Here is a 10,731-nt window from a genome sequence, read left to right as displayed (position 1 = left end):
TGGTCTAAAACACTGATGTCGTTGTGCAACCCGTAGAACTAAAAAAGGCATGCCATATCCAAATATCATACGACGCTATTGCATCTAAAATTATTGTTGACATCTTTTTATCACCTTGTGTAAATTGACCGTGCCATGCATTAGGGAACATTGACCATACCCAATGCATACAATCAATACTATCAAGCATTCTATAATCAATACTATCAAACATTCTAGGGAACCCATGCTTGTTTTCATGTGTTGTATATAGTTGGCGGATGTCGCTTATTGTAGGCTTATGCAAATAGCTACCACATTAGAGAATAATCACAACTCTAGCAAACTTGTATACATATTCCTTCATTGTTCGCTATGACATTCTCAAATACTCATCCCATGAGTCCGGTCTCATGCCGAATGCTAGTTGACAAATTGCAGCGATACATTTTTTAATTGAGGAGAAACCTTTCTGAGCTCTTCCATTAACCCGTTGCTGAAAATATGGAAATCAATTTTTGATGTTGTCGACAATGTGTAAAAATAATTCATTCCTTTTATGGCATACATTGCATCATTGACAAAGTGGTCATTAACAGGTTGATTGTGACCGACTTCACGATTTCTCCATAAATGAGGATTTCTAAGTTTCAGTTGCAAACTTTCAGCTTTATTTTCTTGTAGATATGTTGGTGTTGTTCGCATAACGTTTCCGATAAACCCAAATTCCCACAAAGTCAATGTATCCGATGAAGTGGACGACAATGATGAAGACATTTTTAAATAAAAAAGAAGTTGTATATAGAGAGTTAATTTGGTGTTTGTTTTGTGCTGTAAAACGAGAAATAACTGTTTATATTTATAGTGAAGTTTAAAAACATAATAAATAAATAAATATCAGTTGAGGCTCAACGGTCACAAAAGGCAAGAAGAAGGCACGGTAAAGCTTCTTCCAGCGGTGAGACCGCAGTGCACTTGAAGGGGTCGGTGTTGTGTGCACCGCACATTGCAGCACCACATAAGCCACCGTAATGTACGATTTATTGTATATCGAATGACCTAATGATATTTTTCTAGGTTTGCTATTTCTCAAGTTAATATTAGGTGTATCAAATAGAAGCCTACAAGCTTTAGAGCTATGATACATGTCGCTAAACCATAACAATCTTTTAGAACACCTTCCTTTCTATTATATTTTTTTTATTTGAATTTTTTATGAAAAATTAAATATCTTACTACGTTTTCTTCCTACATATCCTCCTACCCATCTTAAATGGTTACATGTGTCATACAAATATATTAAAATATTATTATTTTCATTAAATGATGACACATGTCATCATTTAAGATGGGTAGGAGGATATGTAGGAAGAAATGTAGGAGGATATTTAATTTCTCATTTTTTATATATTGGATGACTAACCTTTCTTATTCATTTTCTATTGCCGATGTCACTCCTCAGCCGCCACCACTACTTGGCCACCGCCACGACTTGCGCTGGTCTTCGGCTACCATTTGGAAGAGTAAGACATGACAAAGCTTTGAAACGCATAATTCTTAATCCAAAGCAGATGATACACAACCTGTTAATGCCAGAGGCCGTTGTTCTTTCCCCAAGGAATCATTAAAAAAAGTTTCACAACATCTGCCTGGAGGAAGTGTTGGAATCGGAGACTGAAGAAATTGAGATGGACGTGCTGCCAACCACTAAATACGATGTCCTTCTTGGTATAGCTGCCGCCGACCGATGGTTTTCTAGATCATGGTCAAAAATACACTGATATATTCTGATTTCAATCATATTACAAAATTTTATAAATTATCTTTGATTTCTAGAAGATGGAACTTGTTGTCAAATATCGTTTTTTTATTCAATTCATATTTTGTTAATGAATCTTTATGAAATACTGTCATGAAAGTGGCACAGGGAATAGACTCGATCATAAACAAATTTTTGACCACACGAATCTGAGTTGGTTGATACAAATTCTCCATTGTCATTCAACTCTTCCCATATCGCAACATGTTATTTTTTCATTTATGGCTTTATAAATGCATTACTTCATCATAATAAACATCACTTCATCATCACAACCCATCTTTCTACTTCAACTTTCTTCTAAACTAAACTAGAGTTAGGGCTAATAATGGGGAGTTAGAGGATGTTTGGGTGAAAGGTTGAAGTTTTTTTGTTGGATTTGGTATTTAGATATGATTATGGTCTGCTTGTATTAATCTGCAATGGTAGTGGTCTTTCAATACTTATAGAATACATTTAATCAAAATAAACAGATTTACTAACCTTAATATCAGAAATGTCAAATCACCAATAGTGAGAAGGCATAATATTCAACAGCATCATTAGGATCTTGGTTGAAGGTTAATAAAGACAAAACTGCAAATTTGGTCCTTGTGGTTTTCAAAAACCTTTGGATGGGGTCCAAAAAGTTTCTAACTTGCATGGAAGGTCAAAAATCAAGATTTCTCTGGGTTTTTGGTCCAAAAAAACTTAAAAAGATGATTATACCCTTTTATTTTCTTTTTTGTATTTTTTATAATGATTGTAATGCTGTTTTAATTAAAAAATAAAGAAAAAAGAAAAAGAGTATCCCGCACCCCACCCACTGTTCTCTCTCTCTCTCTCTCTCTCTCTCTCTCTCTCTCTCTCTCATGGACTTCATCTTTTGATATCCCCAAATTGATGAACAAAATCCAAAATCAAGAAATAGAAAGAATTTGAAACCCAAACACACAAACACCCACATTCTAATGCAAAACACCCACATCGATTGGAAACAATCTCATCAATAGGATTGAGTCCACATCGACTTGTAGGTTTTCTTAAACAAAAATGGAGATTCACAAGTGAGTCTCTTGTGTCGATCGGACGAAGCAAATACGAGGGGGAAGGCAATCACCTTCAAATTAGAGTGATGGCTGGACAGAGAGGGTCGACAGAAGCAGCATTCGGAGGTGGCGATGGTTCGCAGGAATGGCAACCACGAGGTGGTGGTCGGCGACGGGTGGCTAGCGATAACAGCTCCACTGCCTCGTTCCCTTTGCGTCTGGCAGCACACGACGGGGGAGACGAGGGAGGAGGGGAGAGTTTGGTGGTGGTCAAAAAATGTGGTGGTAGGAGGGTAATGACGACCACAAGCAGTGGCGGATGTGGGTGGCAGAGGCTGCTCCGGCAGCCTCCTGCTGTTGTGTCCGGGTTTCTGCTTGACAAGAATGATGAGAGGCGTATATGGGAAGGTGACACGGGGTCGGAGTAGGGCAGGAGATACAAAGGAGGGGGTGTTTGGGTTGTTGTTGTCTGGGTGGTCGGAAAAACGGCTCCACCTGCGGTGGATTTTCTTGGCCGTGAATGAAGAAGAAGGAGGAGGGGTAGTATTTGTATGGTAAAATGCAAACCAGAGAGAGAGAGAGAGAGAGAGAGAGAGAGAGAGAGAGAGAGAGAGAGAGAGAGAGAGAGAGAGAGAGAGAGAGAGAGAGAGAGAGAGAGAGAGAGAGAGAGAGAGAGATTTTATTTTATTTTAATTATTTAAATACAAAAATAAATAAAGAAAGTAGAAAAATAAACTGAAAAGGGTAAAATCATCTTTTCAAGTGTATCAGGGACCAAAAACCCAGAAAAACCTTGATTTTGGATCTTCGATGCAAGTTGGAAACTTTTTGGACCCCATCCAAAGGTTTTTGAAAACCACAATGACTAAATTTGCAGTTTTGTCGTTAATAAAAATAATAACCGTTGTAGAATTTAACTGCAAGAAAGGGGTCTCATTTCCCAAATCCAAGATACAACGAAGTTTAACATATGATCTTTCATCCACATTACAAAAACATAACTGCACATGATGTTTTCACAAAAATAACTGCAACTACGGAATTTTAAGCAATAAACAACATGTTTTCATGCTATAAGGGAACAAAGTCAAGAAATTATGTTCCAATTTGTCAAACAATCTAGTAATGGATCTCCTTTGAAAACTCATGAGAGTAGAACCAAATAATCAACCAAGACCACTAGCAGATTCATAAGACCACAAACTTATCTTAATACCAAATCCAACTAAAAAATTCTACCTTTCATCTAACCATCCTCGTGCTTTACATGAAAAACTTCAAATTAGAAATGAAGAATAAATGACTCCATTACATGGTTCTTACTTGGACCAATGTAGATGAAAGCCGATGGATGCAACAATATGGTGGGACCGAAAGCAGCAGCAGAAGGTTGAAAGCAAGAGATCGGAATTAAAAAGAAAAAGAATCGAAACAACTCAAATCCATAGTAATCTAATCTACAACTTGATCATGTATGAATACCAAATTCAATAGAATTTTGTAAATTGGCAACTCTAAACAACACCAGTATTACAAAGGTCATACAAATACAAAATCCAAATAGTAATATACATTAATAAGCACAATAGCATTTCTAAAAAGGAAAACAATCATTAATAACGTAAATTCGAGAATTACTTGCATTCGAGAGGATCTATGCAGCTTCTCTTCCTCTCTTGATTTTGGAAATTCGTACCACGACTGCAACATATATTTTGTCCATGGATTCCTCAGCAAACATGAAAAGCATCTGTCTCCATTTCTTCTTGAACAACAAAATTCCAATAACACCCCAAAACCCTGTTCCAAAACCACAAATTATATCCACGTAAAACAACCATACCTTCATCCACTTGTCAGATGCTTTGTGTTTCTTCTTGCTTGTTGTTGTTGTTGTTGGATCTTGATGATTTGAGCAGCTGCTTCTCAATGGAGGTCCACATAGATGTTTGTTCCCAGCATATATTGATGGATCAGTAAGTGTTTGCAGTTGATTTCCCGTTGGAATTTGTCCCGACAAGTTGTTGTGTGACAAATTCAAAATGGCTCAAAAAGTTCAAAGATGCCATGCTTGAAGGGATCCTCCCGCTCAACTTGTTTTTTGACAAATCAAGAGAAAATAATTGTGTCATGTTTCCAATGCTCTCTGGAATACCCCCACTGAGATGATTGTTAGACAAATTCAGACCCAACAACATAGAAAGTGTAGTTATCTCGACTGGTACTTCTCCCATGAGTTTATTGCTTGAAAGATCGATGTTAAAAACAATTCTCCAAGTTGTTGTATATTCAATATCAAAATCTTTCATGAACTGAATCACATTCTTATCATTATCGATATCGAAAGGATACACAATTCTTGAGTGACTCTCAATCATGCCATTTAACTTTCCTACACAACGAGGGATGGTTCCCATTAAGTTGTTGTATGCAAGATCCAAAATTTGAAGAGTTGAAGTTTTGCATAGAGATGGAGGAATTCTACCTGTGAAGTTATTTTTGCGTAACCTCAAAACTAACAAAGATGTAAGGTTTTTCCCGATCCATTTGGGTATATTTCCAGAGAACTTATTATCACCCAAATCTAAGACTTTCAAACCTTGTAGATTCCCTAATTCTTGAGGAAGTTCACCAATAAAGTCATTATTGTTCAAACTTAACCAAAATAATGATGGAATAAGAGGTAATGAACGTGGAATGACACCAGAGAGCCAATTTGAGCTTAATCTCATGGTTGTCAAACTCTGCAGATTCCCCACACAGTTGGGAATTTTCCCACTTAACATATTTCTGGAAAGATCAAGTTCTTGCAAATATATCCTTCTGCACAATGACCTCGGAATCGATCCTTTGAAAAGGTTATATTCTAGAAATAATACGGGGTAAGACCAAAATATAAAAACATTATCATTTCCCCCATTAGGAAGGTTTGTCAAAGGTCCGCTGAGTCTGTTGTGAGAGAGATCTAACCAAGGAATGATGGGCATCTCCTGCAACCATGTGGGCAGAGGTCCCGAAATTGTGGAATTGGACAGATCTAACATATGAAGTTTCCTTTGATTTCGAAGCCACTGTGGAAATCCATTCGCAATATTGCAAGAACCGAGATAAAGAGATATCAACTGGAATGGAGGTATCCACCCACGTGAAACATTGAAAGTCAACTTACTGTTAGAAGAAGTATCCAAATGCTCTAACATCGAAAGGTTAGCAAAATGGGCTTCAATAATTGCTCCTTCTAAATAATTTCTAGAGATATAGAGTGAACGAAGTTTGGCAAGTTGCCCAATTGAAACTGGAATAGTCCCATTTAACAAATTAGATCCTAGATCCATATCTGTTAAAGCTGCCAATTTTCCAAGGGATTCTGGAATGAGACCAGTCAATTGGTTTTGAGATAGATCAAGTACTTCTAAAAAACTTAATCTTCCTAGAGATTCAGGGATTGTACCAGTCACTCCGTTATCCGATAGGTCAAGGTCTCTTAAATTCGTCAGTCTTCCAAGTGTTTCTGGAATTCTACCTTTTAAACTCCAACTTAATTCCAGAAACTCCAAAGCATATTGGGAGCATTCTGATGCGTTTTTTGGTGGGTCAGTCATTTCCATATCAAACTCATTATCTGTTACACTTAATTGTTTCAGGTGGCACTGTCTCCAGATACCAACATGCTCAATTTGCTTAAACTTGTTACTAGAAAGATGAAGTACTAGAAGTTTAGGCAGAATAGGAAGCGATGAATTCAACATTGTGTTTGAAAGCTCAAGGACTCTTAGGGAACTCATGTTAGTCAAAAAGGATGGAAATATTCCTCCAAGTGGATTATTGCCAAGATCGAGGTGCTGGATGTTAGAAAGTGTACTGAAATTAAGAAGAGGGGAAGAAGATAGACATGTCTTATCGAGCCCACAACCTGACAAATGAATCTCTGATAAAGAAGGGATCATGCTTAGTAGGTTTGGAAAGTTCCATGCCAAACTAAGATTAAATCCAGAAAGATCGAGGAAAGTTAGGGATGACATATTTTGAAAAAGGCCAGGGAGTGGGCCTTTGAAAGAATTGTAGCCAAGATTGAGGTGTTGGATGTTGGGAAGTATTCTACTCGAATTAAGAAAAGGACCAAGATTTACATTGGAAAGACTACAACCTGACAAACTGAACTCTTTTAACGAGGGAGTCATGTGAAGCGCCATGTTCCAATTCTGTGTTCCACTAAGATTCACTGAATTCAAGTAGAGAAGCTCGAGTGATGTAAGGCCAAAAGCCCATGCCATATCATATGCCTTCAGCTCATTGTTCGAAAGATCAAGAACCCTTAAGTTAGAAAGATTTCCAATGTGAGGAGGAATCATACCTTGAAAACCAGCATAAGAGAGATTGAGGTAGCTTAGATGTTTCAAGGATCCAATGAACTCAGGGATCTGACATCCATGAAAACTATTCCCACTCAAGTCGAGGTATTTGAGATGCCTCAACTCTGCTAAAGACGAGCTCACTGTATTACCAGCTAAGTAGTTGTAGGCGTTAGTTGCTATGAGATGAAGGCGTTGAACATTTCCTGTGACAGCGTCACACTGGATTCCTTCCCACAGGCAACACTCATTTCCAACCCATGATGACAACACTCCATAAGGATCGTGGACACTTAGTTTGAAGTTGAGAAGGGTAAGTCGCTCATGCTCAGAGCAAACGACACTAACATTTCCAATACCCATACAAGTATACTTTGTTGTAATTAAAAAAGCACATACAAAAATAAAATGAAATCCTAAACCCCTCCGATTACCCATTAACAACCCTAACTCTGTTTAGTTTAGATGAAAGTTGAAATGGAAAGATGGTTTGTTATGGTGAATTGATGGATTCTTATGATCAAAGTAATTAGTAGATTTATAAAGCCATAAGTGAAGAATAGCTTAATAAAATATTAGAAGACTTGGAAGTCAATGGAGAATTTGTATCCACCGACTCATATTCTTGTGGTTAAAAAAGTTGTTTATGACCAAGCCTATTCCCCATGGCACTGTTATTTGTATTTCACAACGATTGTATAACAAAATATGAATAGAATAAAAAACAGTATTTGACAAGTTCCATTATCGAGAAATCAAATATAATTTAAAAACTTTTGTAAGTGATAGTTACAAATTTCAAATTTGATTTTGATGTTTATTGATTTACAAACTTATTATAAGAAAATAAGTTGTTTTATTATTATTATTGGATATAAAGGATAATAAATATTGACTCATTTACTTGGAAATGGGTTTACATTTCATTTCTCGCAGAATAAGATTTTTTTTTTTAATTTTTTTATTATATGACTTAACAAGGTTGATATGTCAATAAATAATGTATGTAATTCGAAATAAAGTTTTCTTCCTATCTTTAGTGTAAAAAAATAATGGTCTTGTGAAATGCATTGCGGATTGATTAGAGGTGACAAGTTGGACCCATTTACACTGAAATTTGTTAGATTTTTTTTCCAAAAGACCAAACTGGGTATAATCTACGCATGGACTGCAAACCAGCTTGATCACTGGTAAAACTGGTGTAAAAAAACAAACTCAGCCTTGTTTTTAATCGAAGGTACATATTGTATTGTGTTCTCTACTCTATGAAAACTAACAAATGAAATACATATAACGGCTAGGGTTTCATATTATTATCAAAGATAAGTACAAATACAATAAAAAGGAAAGACATAATATATAGACAAGCTAATTAGGGTTTCCTAGCGAAAAGGCCCAATCATAAAACTCAATACAAAATAAAGCCCAAAATATTATTAGGTTAACATCCCCCTTCAAACTCACAATGCAACAGCAATAAGCATTGAGAGTTTGTCAGACAGAAAATGGAATCGAGGAGCAGTCAACGGCTTCGTAAGAATATCAACAATCTGCAAAGAGGAAGGAACATAAGGAAGGGAGATAGTGCCCTTCTGGAGATGATGACGTGTGAAATAACAGGCAATCTCAATGTGCTTTCTGCGCTCATGAAACACTGCATTCTTGGCAATCATTATCGCACTCTCGTTATCACAATACAAAGGGGTAGGCTGAGAGATGTGAACGCCCATATCTGCAAGAAGCCATCTCAACCAAACAATCTCACAAGTGGCGATAGCTATGGCTCGATACTCAAATTCTGTAGAAGATCGAGAAACAACATCTTGTTTCTTGCTTTTCCATGATATCAATGAATCTCCAAGAAAAACACAATACCCAGTAGTGGACCTACGATCATAAATATCACTATCCCAATTTGCATCACTATAGGCACGCAACTCAAGAGAGGATGAAGAAGGAAACATAAAAGTGCGGAACTAAGTACCACGTAAATATCTCAAAATACGAAGAACAGCTCCCCAATAAACAGTAGTAGGAGCAGTGACAAACTGGCTAACCACATGAACTGCATGAGCAATATCCGGTCTAGTGACAGTCAGGTAAACCAAACTCCCAACAATGGTACGATAAAGACTTGGATCTGATAATGGGACACCATTAGTTGGAGAGTACTTTGCATTACTCTCTATAGGCGTATCAACTGTTCGATTATCCGTGAGTCGTGCACGTTCAAACAAATCTGAAATATACTTCGTTTGAGATAAAAGATAACCCTTTGGAGATTGAGCAACTTCAATCCCCAAGAAATAACGAAGTAATCCCAAGTCTTTCATAGCAAAACGGTGAGCCAAATCACACTTTAAAGACTCTATACCATCATGATCATCACCAGTAATAATCATGTCATCGACATACAAGGAAAGAATAATCCGCCCTGCATTCGTACATCGAATAAATAGAGCCGAATCATGGTTACTTGGTTGAAAACCAAGAGAAGTAATCACCGTAGAAAATTTCTCAAACCAAGCATGAGGGGCTTGTTTGAGGCCATATAGAGCCTTCCGAAGTCGACAAACTTCACCTGGTCGGTGAGCAATACCAGGGGGAGGAGACATGTATACTTCTTCATGAAGATCGCCATTCAAGAAAGCATTCTTGACATCCATTTGATAAATCTTCCATTGACGAATGGAAGAAACTGCAATCAAGGTGCGAACAGTCGTCATTTTTGCAACAGGAGCAAACGTCTCCTCATAATCCATACCATACTTTTGCGCGTACCCTTTCGCAACAAGTCTGGCTTTATAACGCTCAACGGATCCATCAGAATTTGTTTTGATTTTATAAACCCAACAACAACCAATCGTGTGTTTTCCAGGTGGAACAGAAACTAGATCCCATGTATGAGTCTGATAAAGAGCTACAAGTTCCTCAGCCATAACGGTCTGCCAAAGGGGATCATAAATGGCCTTTTTATAGGATGTTGGCTCAGAGAGACGATGTACATTAGCAATAAACGAGGCAAAAGCCGGTGAGTAAGAGGAATAGACAAATTTAGGAAGCTTTGTGGACTTCTTATTACGATAAGGTCTCGATGGAGGGGGGTCTTGATGATTTGTAGGCAGAGGATCAACGATAGGTGCTGGATCAGCCACATGTGGTGGATCAGCAGCAAGTGGTGGATCAGTGACATGTTGTGGATCATCAATGTCAATGCTAAACGGATCAATAGTACAGAGCTCCTCTCGGGTTGCATCATGTGACTGAACAGGAATGCTATAGAATGGAATATGCTCCAAAAAGGTGACATTGCGAGATACATATAGTTTCTGATTTGAAGGATCATAGCACCGATAACCTTTCTGACAAATACCATATCCCAGAAAAACACAAAGAGCTGATTTTGATGACAACTTATCTCTCTCTACATGAGGCTTCAAGACAAAACATGTACACCCAAACACTCGTAATGAAGAATAATCTAGGAGTTGTCCAAACAACATTTCATAAGGAGACTTCCCCGAAGTGTACCATTCATTTTGAGTTTTTGATT

General features: G+C 37.4%; 1 protein-coding gene across 1 annotated transcript; it reads right to left on the bottom strand.

Moving 5' to 3' along the window:
- Positions 1–4,374: 4,374 nt before the first annotated feature.
- LOC111896162 (receptor-like protein EIX1) lies at positions 4,375–7,169 on the bottom strand. Its single transcript, XM_023892186.3, has one exon. The coding sequence runs from the start codon at positions 7,098–7,100 to the stop codon at positions 4,800–4,802; it is 2,301 nt and encodes a 766-aa protein (XP_023747954.3). The 5' UTR covers positions 7,101–7,169; the 3' UTR covers positions 4,375–4,799.
- Between the last annotated feature and the right edge of the window lie 3,562 nt (positions 7,170–10,731).

Source organism: Lactuca sativa, chromosome 8 (genome assembly GCF_002870075.4).
Source record: "Lactuca sativa cultivar Salinas chromosome 8, Lsat_Salinas_v11, whole genome shotgun sequence".
In the NCBI taxonomy this organism is placed as follows: domain Eukaryota; kingdom Viridiplantae; phylum Streptophyta; class Magnoliopsida; order Asterales; family Asteraceae; genus Lactuca; species Lactuca sativa.
The sequence above is the reverse complement of the archived record's forward strand: the minus strand, read 5'-3'. Positions and strand labels throughout refer to the sequence as shown.